Source organism: Varanus komodoensis, unplaced genomic scaffold, assembly GCF_004798865.1.
Source record: "Varanus komodoensis strain SLA01 unplaced genomic scaffold, ASM479886v1 scaffold1, whole genome shotgun sequence".
Classification (NCBI taxonomy): domain Eukaryota; kingdom Metazoa; phylum Chordata; class Lepidosauria; order Squamata; family Varanidae; genus Varanus; species Varanus komodoensis.
In genome coordinates, this window is record NW_025335268.1 from 32,473,499 (window position 1) to 32,487,603 (window position 14,105).

Consider the following 14,105-nt stretch of genomic DNA (forward strand, 5'->3'; position numbering starts at 1 on the left):
ATTCCACAACCAGGCTCTCTAGGAAGACTCTATGCATTCTCTCTACTTCCAAAGTAGACTTTAAAGGTCACACTTTAATCAAACATGGTTGACAAAAAAGGGGTGAAAAATCCTAAGAGTGAAATAAATAAACTCTACTACAACAAAGTTCTAAGACTGACTAAAATATTACAAATTAACAAGTCATCAGGTGTACATGCATAGCTAAGCATCTCAAGAACTCAAATTTGCTATAAGCTATTACTCATTAACAAAATTATGTAGCTTGTTACTACCACAGCCAGTAAACATGCTTTTACATGATACACTTATGTTAGTAATTACTGTGAAATGATCTTCTCATATTGTAGATATCATGAATTGGACGGCACAGAAAACAGCAAGCAATGATCAAAGGATTTGAAATGGAGTCACATGATAAAGTATAAACTCATGAAGGCTATGAAGAAAGATGGATAGGAAACAGTTTGCCTTAAATACTAGGACTCAGTAGACAAATATTATATTTACAGGAAAATCTGGGACAGAAAAAATAAAGCAGGCCCAAGTTTATACTTACAACCTCCACATATTAAACCTTCTGTTACAAGATGACTTCAAAGAACAGCATAGCAATTCAGGATGCTTGAATCTATGAATGGCTGTTATACATAAAACCTAAATGAAAGTTCCATGTCTAAAGGTAGTGAGCAAACCGTAAGGGTGGCTGTTCTTCTCAGAAATATCTGGCTAGCCACTGTTGGAAATCAAGAATGCTTGATTGCATGAACTCTTGTTATAATCTAACAAAGCTCTCTTAAGGTTTCTATCCCAGAGGAGTAACCTATTAAATACAATGGGGCACAACATGCAAAGATTTTTTGGTATGGATTGCTTCAATTTTGGTATTGTTTTCAATGCTCATTAACAGTCATGCCAATGGGGAAAATTTTAAAACTTTAAACACACAATTATCTAACCTATAAAAATAAGTGTGCCATATTTTCTTTTAATTCAATAGGAATGTATGAAAGTCAAAATGCCATCAGTGTCTCTAGGAGGCACTTCTATTGTCACAACAGAGAAAGAAAATTTCAGGTTTTTCCTTTGCCTGTGAGCTTCCTTTTGTTGCTGTACTTTAGGAGTGGTTCTGCTCCCTTTACTATGCCTCAAAGTACAGGAAGAAAGTACAGAACAACAAAAAGGAGTTGTAAGTATACTTAATTTAACTTATTACTTAAATTATTTCAATTCATAACACTCTGAATCATATTTTTACTGCATTAGGGCACAATTCTATGACTCCCATCATCATCTGGGAGCCCATAAGAATATTCAAAGTCACAGGATCTCAGAGCTGGAATTCTAAAGGCCAAAGCCCCATCCTCCCTTCCACTACACAGCTAACATTGAAAGAAAAGTGCCAACTACCCCTCTGTGGGGACAAACCAGAAGGAGGAAGAGGGGCATGCCAGTGGCAGGAGAGGGAGGAAGTTGGGGCTGATGCCTTATGCTGTATCCGGAGAGTGCCCTAGCTTCCTTCCTCCCCCTTCTGCACCACTTCATGCAGACAGCCAAGCTCATTGTCACTGAACCTCACTTCTTGCACTGGACACTTTATAAGCCTCTGAGTTCAGAGACTTACATAAAGAGTAGAGCACAGTGAATTGCACCCTTTGTTTATCTTCACAACCTGTATGAAATCAGTATTTAATTTCTACTATCTGATGTTTTGTTGTAATCCTTCCTACCACAATAGCTTTGTTGCTGCTGGAGGTCTTATTATAACACTGCATTTATAATCTACGTTTTTTCCTTTGTGCAGAACTAAATACAGCTTACATAATTCTCCACTCCATTTTTATCCTCACAGTAACATCCCCATAAGGAAGGTTAGGCCTAGAGTCAGTGACTGCCTCAAAGTCACCCGGTGAACTTCATTGCTACATGGAGACTAGAAACTGGATCTCCCAGATCTCCAGTTGAACACTTCGACAACATAACCACTTAAGATTTTTTCCTTCCCTCAACAAAATGTAGAAACCAACATTTAGCATACAGAGACATTTCCAAACTTCAAGTTTTCCTGAGGAAAAATTTGTGATTTAAAAATATTGTCAAAATGAAATATACATTTCCAAATGCTACTAGGATGAAGAAAACAGGTCTTTGTATCATATAAGTAGTTTTTCTGCAGATGTTTAAAAAAAAATTCATGGATCCATACAGATGGAAGTGCAAGTAACTTTTCCCCTCTTTCTCACTTCCTCATTAGCAATAGCAGCTTCAATAAACAAACCCTACAAGCATCTGCCTCCAAAAAAATACCCCATAGCATCATTTGTAGACACCTGAAGGTTTGGACCAAGCTCTTACAAGAACAATATATTCCGCACAATGTCAAAAACCGAAAATGAATACTGATTGGAAGCTTTTAAATTGCTAAGATTTCCCCAACAGACATTCTCTAAGCATGCCTCTTCCAGAGTCAGAATATGAACACATAATGGAACCCGTAAAAGGAAAAAATGTATGAAGCCCTATGTCTTGCAGGATTTACAGATGAATAGGTAAATGAGAGGGGAGAAGAAATAATCAACTTTATGACAGCAACACCTTAACAAGGTCCTTTGTGAGTTTTTGTTTCTTTTGGGGTGGTGTTATTTCTCTTACAGAAGCATTTAACCAGGAGAAAACTGCCCTGATTTCACAGCCAGCTTCAATTAATGTTCAGATAATAAAAGCTGGGAATGGAGCCAAGATGTGCATATTTGTTCCTTCAAAAGCAAGGTAGCTGCAATTCCATGGTACAAGCAGAAAGAGTTTCTAAGTCTAGTCCAAAGTCCAATTAAGCATGTCAGCATTCCAAGAAAGTAGCAGAAGTACAGCAAGAAGGTTCAGTCAAGTGTTGTTGATGAGAGTCCACTCAAGACAACAAAGGCAAGGGATAAGAAAGGTTCAAAAGGATGGTTAGACTGTTTCTAATGAGCTGTTGGCATACTGGCCAACCTTATAACCATGAGATGGCTAGATACAATCAATGTTCCCTGCTGTAGGTATTCACATAGGTCTAGCATGCAAACTAGTGCACCACCTAAGAGGAAGAATCTGCATGCTTTTTTTCCAAGTGGCAGAATTCCTAAGGACTAGATAGTTTTCCTGCCTCTGGCAGAAATGATGAATATATTGGGGCCCTGCCTCCTTATCCACTGCTGGCATGTTTTCTTCTTGTGTTTCTGTTTCTGCCTCATCAACAAGCATCAGGGCATCCCTATAGCCAGATAAGACATGTTCTTTTTCAGATTCAACACACTCCTCAAGCAGAGAATGACAACTGCACAATGCTGTTCAAAGCTATGTGAAGACCTACAGAAAATGTTGAGTAGTAAAATATTTGCTCTGCTGGCTGACAATGTAAATAGTATCAAAGTAGAATGAGAGTTAATAATATGTAAGTATTTGCACATACTGGTGCAAACCATTATGAATGACATGCTCTAAACTTGGTTAATGAAACTGGACATCCACTAAGGGATCTTTAGATGAGCAAAAGAAACATGTAAAAACTATTCAATACTGTAGCTGTGGTCTTCAAAAAACTGCAAATAATAAAATTCTCAGTGGCTCAATAGTAAAATCCAATGGTGAGGAGTGACAACCTCTGTTGAAAGTTTACTAAAAAATACAAAGCAGCTCTTTACAAAATTGTCACAGTTGAGGATTTGAGGATAAAGTATTCAGAAGTGCATGGAACAGTGTACTTGAAGAGAATGGTGTTAGCTGCACAAGACCCTGAAGAGTCTAAAACCAGTTTTTTCTGCAATCCACTGTATCTGAATCAGACAGTGCACTTCTGACAGAAATTCAATGCCAAATGGTCAAGATGAAAGCAACTTCTGCTTTTGGAGAAACAAAGTTTATTTCCAACTCTAAATACAGGGGAAATGCAGGCTGCTTACCTGTAACTGTCATTCTTCAATTAGTAATCTTTGCATTCACACATATGGGCTCTGTGACTGCCCAGGGCCTGCTGTCAGGAAGATTGGCTAGCTACTCTCATTTTGATGGGTGCTCAGGATATATGGGAGAGGTTCCTTCCCACTTTCTCAGTTCCACTGAAATCAAGTTTATGGCCTCAGAATCAAGGGGAGGCTGATGAAGACCAGACTTCAAGCCCAGGAATGACGGGGTCAAGGAGTTGTAAAGTGATGAAGCTGATTGGCATTGATGTGGGGTCAGTGGGTGGGTTCAGTAAATGCACAGGGGAGCACCTGAAGTGTGGCATTTACAAATAAGCAACCTGACTTTCTTCTGTGTAGTCTCTGTGCATCACACATATAGGCAACTAGCAAGCTTACCTTCAAGTTGGAGGTGAGGAAGTGTCACCAACAGAAAACTGAAGAGAGGACCATCTTGCTGAAAGAGCAGTGTTGTCTGGTGCAGACACCGAGTCAGTAACACCTGATAAATGTCGATGGGGTAGACCACATTGACACCTTGCAGAGGTCCTGCAGAAAGATGCCAGCATGAAGTGCTATTGGGGTAGTGGCTGTCCTCATGGAGTGTGTTCTGGATCTTTCAGGGATCTGCATCCTCTGAGCTGATAGACAAGCATGATAGTCTCAACCACCCAGTAGGCAAGCCACTGAAAGCTTATGGGTTTTCTTCAAGACCTCTCGCTATAGCAAATGAAGAGTCTCTGAGAGCAGCAAAAAGAATGTTTGAGACTGAAAGAATGCAAGGGCCCTGCATATGTCAAGTGTGTACAGGATAGATTCCATCGGGTTGGATGGAACAGGTAAAACAATGTCCTGGCTAAGTTGGAATAGTGAGGCAACCTTCAGAAGGAATGATGGATCTGGGCGCAAGACTTTGTCTCCAAGAAAGGTGAGGTATGATTGACTGACATGGAGCATGCAGAGCTCGCTGGCCCTTCTGGCCATTGCAATAGCCATGAGGAAGGCTTCCGGGAGAGAAGTCTGAGATCTGTGATGGCCAAGCTTAAAAAGTCATTATGAAGAGCTTGAAGAATGACAGAAATGCTCCTGTTCAGGACAAAGGACTGGTTTGCAGTCCCTTCAGGAACCAATGGCATAGCAGATGTGAACAGACAGAAAAACCTTGGATTGGTGGATGGAACAAGAAGAATAAAGTAAATTTACTGCCAAGTAAATACTGGTGCAAGATAGCTCCAGCCCCTTGCAGAAGAAAATGTGTAGGAATTCCAGAAGTTGTTGACTGATGAGGGGGATTCTTGCTGGGTCAAGGCAGAGAATATGTTCCATTTTCCTGCACAGAATCTCCTCATAGATGGAAACAGTGCTGCCTGGATGTATGGTTGGGAGAAATATGTCCAGGTCTACTGGATAATCTTCCATACCATGTGGTGCAGGGTGGCAGTCAGGATAGAGGATCTTCCCTCAGTTCTCTGAGATAAGGTTTGGATTAGAAGGTAGATCAAAGTCTTATTCATTAGTCTGAGTAGGTGCGGAACCATGACTGCTAGGGCCATCACAAAGCAATGAGAATGCAAGTGATCCTGCCCCTGCAGATCTTCGCAGTGATGAGCAGGAATGGTGGAAAGAAATAAAAGAAAGTCCTATTCCAGAGAAGAATAACATGTTTCCCATCGAGCCCTTGCTGGTCCCAGCCAGGTAGCAAAAGTTGTTGGAGACTGTGTTGGTCTTGGTGGTGAAAAGAATGATAGATGGTGTTCCCCAGGTTTCGAAGATTTCTGTAAGGATCCTGGGAACCATTTTCCATTCATGCTCAGCCTCTCACTTTGTTCTCAGATTGCCCATTCCAGGCATGTGGATGGCTGTGAGTGTGATACCCATGTTGATGCATTAGTTCCATATCTGTATGGTGAGTTGTGCCAGAGAAATGGACTTGGTAGCTCCCTTTTGTTCAGGTAGAACACCAGAGAACATGATCTGCATATGCTAATTCTAAAGAACAGGTTGGAAGGTGATGAAGGTGTTCTGTACAGCCAGGAGTTTGAGATAATTGATCTGTTTGTGGCATTACCATTTCAATTGTTAAAACATATGATCTGGCCTGGGCAACTTCTTCTTCCTTCTCTTTCTCCTCCTATATTTTTATTTTATACTGATAATTTTAATTTTGTATTTGTAAATCAATGTATTTTTTGTATTTTTATATTTAATGGTAATTTATTATGTACTACTGTATTTCAATGTATTTTATCATGCTGTAAGCCGCCCCGAGGTTTCGGCAAGGGGCGGCATAGAAATGTAATAATAATAATAATAATAATAATAATAATAATAATAATAATAATAATACCAAGCAGTCCATTCCCCATGAGTCTGCATGGTGCCACAGTGCACCTCCCATCCCTGAAGGGAGGCATTCATTGTTACCATGATGTTCAGTTCTGGCAGTATGAAGCTGACTCCTCATCCACATTGGCTCAGTTGGTCCACCAGGCTAAGCTTGAAAGTACTGAGTGAGGAATGGTGGGACACATCCAGTCCAAATGACACTGAGGTCAGGAAGTACATACAAACCAGGGATGGAGTGGATGCACCCAAAGTCAGCTGAACAGGACCATCACAACTGTTATTGCCATGAACCTGAGGAGGCATTATACCTGCCATACCATCTGGGGCTGGTTTGTTACTTTGAGGCTACATATATCAGTATCACAGCCTCACATGCTGAGTTAGTCTCTTGAAGTACCTGAGTTGTTCTGTGCTCCAATATAAAGGACTGACTGAGAAAGAGAAAAAACAGAATTTTCTTAATTCATACACAGACCCAATATTTTATTTGTAGGACACAAGTAGTACAAAGCTATTCTTTCAAGGACACAGTCATCGTGGTTGGTGGAAGCCTTGGTTTCTTGCAGATGGAAGTAAGCACAGATGACTGGCATTCATTTGGTAAATACCTTCAGGATGGTGGAAAGTCCAAATGGGAAGATGGTGAATTTGCCTCCATGCTTAGAGGCAAAAAATACAGTAGTGATGTACTGCAATATGAAAGTAGGCATCCTTCAAGTCAATAGATGTGCATACCCTTGACACAGCAGTGGTATGATGTCCTACAAGAAAACCATGTGAAACTTCTTCAGTGTGATGAAGAAACTGACATTTCTGAGATATAGAATCAGGCCAAGGCCACCATCCTTCTTTAGTACCATGAATAGAATCCATTTCAAAGGTCAGATGGAGGAACAGGAGGCATAGTCCATTTTACGGCCAGGACAGGCATCCCCTCTCAATTTGGCATCCCCTCTCCACTACGGAAACCTAGCCTATGTTATGGCTTCCCAAGAAGAAAGATATGTGAAGAAATGTCCATCAAATCAGATGGGAGGAGGAGGACTGAATGGTCATGCTAGTCAATGCTGCCTTTCATCAGACTTGAAGGGGTCTGAAGAGGTCATCTCCATCAAATGGCAGATTCTTGATTCTCATATGCAACTCTTCGGGTAGTCCAGCCACACAGGGCCAAGTATGCCAGCTAATAAGCACCATACCAACATGAGCTCTGGAGTCACATTCAAAGTCGCAGCATGCCATATTTATCTGATGATGGGACACATGGAGGGCCCGAGACTGAAAGATTCATGCCAACTGTCTATATTGTTCTGGAAGGTTTTCTCAGAGGGAGCCCATCTTCTCCCAAACAAACAATTAACAGATCGCCATCATTTTTATTCATTCATTCATTTTTGGACTTCTTGTCTGCTACATCAGCCCAAAGGCCCTCTGAGAGGATCACAGTTTGTAGCATCCTAGTATCATAATTGCACCATGAGTGCAATGGTGGTCAGAAAAGAACTGGGGAAAATGGCAGGAGCCCTTCCTTGATATACTGGGGGAGGGGGAGAGAGAGAGAGAGAGCAAGGGCTCCTGCTAGAATGAATTTAATTAGGAAAATCTTCTCAAGAACCGATACAGAGCCCATATGCACAGAGACCACAAAGAAGGACTGAGAATAGCTCAGAAAATTATACTATTTTCTCAGTTCTTCATATGGGAATGATTGCTTTATATCTGCTTGGTACTATGGAGGAGAAATTTGTTTCTATTTTACAAATACTGATGGTTTTCTGTTTTTATTGTTTTTTCATGTTCTCCATACCCTGATAAAACCAATGATTTTGCTCACAGTTCAAGTATTCCTTACAGTTCAAGACACAAAAAAATCAATTTGCAATTTATGTCAAACGCAAAATATACCAAGCACAAAATTTTATGTTGAACCAAGTTATGCACAATATATGTTATATTCTTAAAATAACATAGTGAATTTCAATTCATACTTTATTTTTTTCTGGGATTTACACTTTTTCCAAATTTTTCCTACTCATGACTTCAAAATTTGAAAAACTTTACATCTCTAGCAATACTTCCCATGGCAACCATTTTGTGATGGCTTGCAGAGCAGTTTCTCAAATCAATAATGCACCTCATTGCCTATTCATTACAGATGAAGCAAATAATGTGCAACAATGTATAGGAAATTAACACTAATTGACTGTAACTTTTCTTATAAATGTTTACTAATGATCTACTAGTACACCATGCTTCTGAAGCAGCTGTGTTTAGAAATAATTAAACTTCTATGACATTTTGTCCTTAAAAATAGTTCTATAGCAGTTAAACTCGTAGGTCTGGCAATAGATCAACTCTTACAAGAAAGCTTTGAATAAGCTTGGTCTCAGGTTATAAATCGTGTATAGTCTTATTAAATAAATTATTTATTAAATAGTCTTTCAAACAGTTCAACAGAAACAAAATGTCTTATCTTAAAACTGAAACTAAACATATAATTATGTTGCAGTATATTTATTAGATTCATATCCCGCCTTTTTCTTCTTGAAATAACTTAAGGTGACTTACATCCTTCCTCTTCTGCTGCTCTCAATCTTATCCCAACAACCTATGAGGTAGGTTGAACTAAAAGTCTGTGACTGGCCCAAACTCACCCAGTTGGCTCCATGGCTGAGTGGCAACTTGAACCCAAGTAAAAAGGATAAAATTCTACAATGAAGAGCTAGGATCATTCCCTGATGATTAACTAAAGATAAAAGTCTTTAAAAAGTAACCTATTAAAATATTATCAGCATAATAAGCACATCATTTAAAAATGACCAAGGCAGATAAGCATCTATACACAGCAAGTTTTGTACACATTATTACATCCAAGAAATATAAATCTTTATCCATTTCCTGTTTTCACAAGCGGTCACATTTAAATGATAAACTCAAAATGCAAGAGGCTGAGATGTGTACAAGCTCTGCATAACCTTAAGAATACTACGATCCATCTCAACTGAGAAACTATGGATAATGGGTTCAAAACAAGCCAGAATATGATGCCAAGTTTCAACCTTGTTTGAAAACCACTCTTAATTTCCCAGTTTGAACACTGTGGGAAGCTATAATGAACTGTAGCTTCTTTTTCCACTTGTGTGAAGAGAAAAAGCAAGGCAGCTGCACAAGGTTTATTGACAATCTGGCTTAATAAGTAAACTTAATAGTCTAAACACTGGCATTAAGGGGAGCTGATATGAGTAGACTGTTCCCAGACTATGTACAGATTGGAAACCAAAGCAGAGCAAAGACATAATTTCCTATGCTAAACAAATACCAACAAAGGAAATTCATTCGCAGAAAATTCTTCAGAATCAAGGTTTTGCCCTTTGCTTTCCAAAGGAAGCAAGTTCAATTTATTTGTATTATCCAATTCATCTGGATATTAAAAATACCTAAGACTGCAATTACAATCCATATTGCTTAATCAGATAAAATAACGTTACATATTTCACTATAACATACAACATTCTGGAGCACTCTGGAGAAAGAAGGGATACAAAAGCAATAGATCACTTTTTGGCTACTTAATTGCTTCTTTCAGCTGCCTTCAACAGCTTCATATACAGAAAGACATTGATGGTATATAAGCTAGATGAATTTGTTGATCACAAAATGCTCAATGTATTGCAACAAACAAGAAACGTATAAATAGGACCATACATTAACAACTATATTTGCCTTTTCACTATGCCAACCTTTTACTTTTTCCTCCTCCATTAAGGCCAGCTCAATTTTTTTTCAAGCTTAATTATGTCCTATTCATGTTACTTTGTAATTTGGCACTCAGAAAGAGGAAGCCATAACTGCCCACAGGCAAGCACTATTAATGAAACAGTTTCTATTTTGTATAGTTCTTTAAAATGACCTCCTTATAAACTGGCATCTGAATTTAGCAACTACAATGTTGGATTTAAAATGTTGGTATTCACTGGTTTCGTTTGCCACTGAGGAATTGATCCATACTCTTTCAACACTGAATGTAAGATAGTTTTTCCATGTAAAGAATTAACCATATTGCAAATATATTATCTGCATTTTGAATTAAAACATTATAGAGATGGCACAGTTACTCTTTTATTGTGTTATTATTCAACCCACTATGAAGTTGCAATATGTATGGCTGCCATTTTGAATTCAAAGCCCCTGTTTGGGGATTATCATATCATACAAACCCAACAAGTGTAGGTTATGGAAGAGTTAAACAATCCTCACCCAACCCATAATCTCTATTACAATATTTAATATACACATAATCCCTGCTCACTGGATTTATATGACACAACAAGCCATGAGTGTGGATTGGATATGCAATATGACACCTGCATGAGTAACCATGGGTTAAAGAATCAACAATTAGCTACTGTATGTCAGCTGAATCAGTCAGTGATTCTAAAAGACTCCATCCTCCATCTCACCAGTATTATACTCCAAGATCACCTTGTCTTCTATTTTAACTGTAGTTGCTCTGTTCTCCAAGTGTGAATATGACACACGTCTCTTCACAAGAATCACACTGCATTCTGTATGCACAAGGGGAACCAAATGCAATAATTCTGAGCAGTTTCCCAAATGACTAATGAACCCAATCATAAAGAAACAGTATAGTGGCCAACAGTACAAACTGTAAGTCATGAAATTCCTAGCACAGAGTTGTCTGTAAGTGTCCTACATGAATATAACCACTAGTCTGCTCACAAGTCTGTCAAGAAGATTATGCTGGAAGCCCTTTAAATACTTGTAATGCAGTCTATGGAAGCTCTAATAAGATATGTTACAGGTGGTTTACAATTAGAATTACCCATAGATTGATTAGTAGTCCTTACATAGCTTGCCCCAGTCTGGTGCTCACCAAATATTCTGGACTGTAATTCTGAGCATACGTGACCAATACAAATGCTGGTTGAGGATGATGAATGCTAAATCCCAAACATCTGGAGAGCACCAGATTGAAGAAGGCTGTTTCAAGCAACAATGTTTAATCCCTTTCTCCAGTGCTCTAATTTATACATTCCCTTAATTTATACATTGTCTGTCCACTACACCACTGCCCCCAATCTGAGGATGGAGGGAAGAAGTAATACAAATATTGTAGGAAGATTTGTTGTCATGAGTAAAAAAGATCTTGCTAACCCGAAACACATACCCTATGCTACTGAAGCCTCAAGATTTATTTCAATCTTCATAAAATAATCATATGCATAAACAATTTGAATGCAGATAAATATCTACTTTTTGGTAAAATGTTTTAGAATCCATTGTAACATGTTAAGAATAGCAACTCTGAAGACTTTACTTTCTTCATAATGGGCATAATTTGCTAAGGCTTAATATTATCTGTAAAAAGCAATCCTAATAAGCAACTGTTTCTCTTTAAAGCTCTTACCTTTTTCTTGTCTCTCATAGACCCTTTGCCTCGGACCATTATCTTACATCCTGTTTCAGCCTCAAGTTGTTTAGCTGTTAGCCCCCTGGGCCCAAGGATTCTTCCAACAAAGTTAAACTGAAATTTTAAAAAGAAAAAAAAAATTAGTTGTTTCAAAGTAAGTCAATTCATGTTCACATACCGGTGTGACTGTAACCATACTAACAGAATCTTGACCTGAATTACTGCCTCAAGGTGGATGAAAAATAACTTTCAGTCAGCAAATGTAACCCCAACACAAATCCTAAAGATGGTATAAACAATTTCCTTCCTACTGCTAGCAATGGATAGGAAATCAGTGAAACCACCATTCTACTCAGAACAGGAAGAGGGGAAAGAGAGAACACTCCTCCTCCCTCACTTCTGTCCCACAACCATGAGTCCACCAAGCATCTGGGTATGTCAGAGGCACTGGATCCTTCAGAAAGGATTTTACTGAAAGTTCTTCAAGTAAGCTTTGCCCAGCATGTTTCTCCTGAGTAATAATTAGACTGTAGTTCAATAAACCAGATATAAGCATGCTAGTTAGACCTATAATTACTCTAAAACTGAGTAGATGCCTTCTACCAGATACACTGCAACAAGGTGGCTTTTTCAGTGTGAAAATGAGTATTTACATTCTGTCTTTTAAGCACAGGTATTTAATTTCCACTCAAGGAAAACTGTTCTAGTCTACCCAGAAACTATCAAACCTTACTTCTACATTTCAATCATAGAAGCTTTAGTTGGGTCAATGACTGTTTTTGTGAGGGTAACACTGGACCAGTGCTGAATGAGGCATAAAAGAACAACACTAGAAAGAAAAAGATATGATAAAATTATCCAGCATGCAGGTCTTGTTATCAGTGTGATGTGGTCGTTAGTGTGTTTGATCAGGGACCTGGGAATCTAGGTTCTAGCCACACTCATGATGGCCACTGAGGGTCTTTGGGCCAATCCCTCACTCTCAGCATAATCTACTTAACAGGGTTGTTGTCATGACAATAAAATGGAGGTATGTAACCCACCATGGGCTCCTCAAAGAGGAAAAAAGGCAGGATATGCATGCAATGTAATAATATTATTTCCATATTTAACTGCATAAAATGTCTCTGGTGCTGGTTGTCAGACAGACCTTTATATGATTATTTTAAAAACATTCCCTTGCTCAGGTAAAAAAGTCATGTATGTAATATGGCAACAAACACACAAGACTTGGTAGTAAGAATGAAACAATGCTACCATGTTTGACTGGGAGGCAGCAGAGGTTCTTTTAATCAACAACCTACAATATAAACAATATATATATAAAACAATAAAAGACACATTGCCATTAATCCCCCTTGTTTTGAACACACTTACCCCAACACTGCCATGGCTGCCTTGATGTCCTGAATTGATTCAAGGTGAATCAATTCACGTCAGGACAAGACGGATTGATTCAAGTTGAAGCAAATCGAATTGATTCAGGACATTGAGGTTTTTTTGAGTTGAGCACACAACCAATCACGATTTCTCTGCAACCATATTTTTTTCACTGCGCTCAATGTTCAAACTTAGAAGTCTGGCAAGTTTTACCATAACTTTACTGCAACTGTTAGTTTGCTAGTCTGTTCATCAAGTTTTATACAAGATAGCATGAACAGTTTAAGGGTAGTACTATCAAAGCAAGAAGTATATCTAAATACTCCCACACAAATAAATTCAGAGGCAAGTGCTGCTATTCTCACCTCAGCCTTTACAGATAACAGCCCTAATACATTTTGCTTCAAGTGAGACCTATGGTCAACTGGGGTGGGAAAGGGAAGGAAAACAGATGCATCTATCATCCACTGGGAGGAAAAAAGCACATTATGCTATATAACTAGAAGAATCCCAGTCTAGCAAAGCCTTGAACATTTATGCCCAAAACTTTCTTAAAAATTACAATTCTCGTCTTCAAACCAGTTGAAATCTCCACCTACTTATAAAATATAAAGTTGAACTGCAAGCAGCACAACTGATCACCTTTCTTTTCAAACCAACAGTACCTACTACAAGTGCTAGTTCACACTTTCTCATACAGTAGCAAGGATACAAGCATCGGAAGTGCTTGACGAGCATGCCAAGTGGCTGCAGTCGCTACACACTAACTCTGAGCAACTACATGAACCTTGAATAAATAAGAGTACTAAAATGCTAATCCATACAAGTTTGTAGGAAGGGAAGAATGCCAAGTTGGGTGTCCAAACTATTGTCTCAAAACAACACAGAAGTGACTCCCCAGTTCAAATGCTACTGTTTCTTAATCAATTGTGGTGTGTGCTGAGGTCAAATAAATAGCTATTAAGTGTTTTACCTTCAGTTCCTGGTTGTGCCAGCTTGACCTCTCAAGA

General features: G+C 38.7%; 1 protein-coding gene across 10 annotated transcripts in view; it reads right to left on the bottom strand.

Moving 5' to 3' along the window:
• QKI (QKI, KH domain containing RNA binding) overlaps positions 1 to 14,105 on the bottom strand; it is a 154,039-nt gene that overhangs the window by 81,931 nt on the left and 58,003 nt on the right. For all 10 annotated transcript variants that reach the window (XR_006413834.1, XM_044421434.1, XM_044421471.1 and 7 more), the window contains exon 3: positions 11,713 to 11,829. Coding sequence is in view for 9 of the 10 variants with exons in the window: in XM_044421434.1 (XP_044277369.1) it covers positions 11,713 to 11,829 (117 nt within the window). In the remaining variant the exon portion in view is untranslated. The remainder of the gene's footprint in view (positions 1 to 11,712; positions 11,830 to 14,105) is intronic.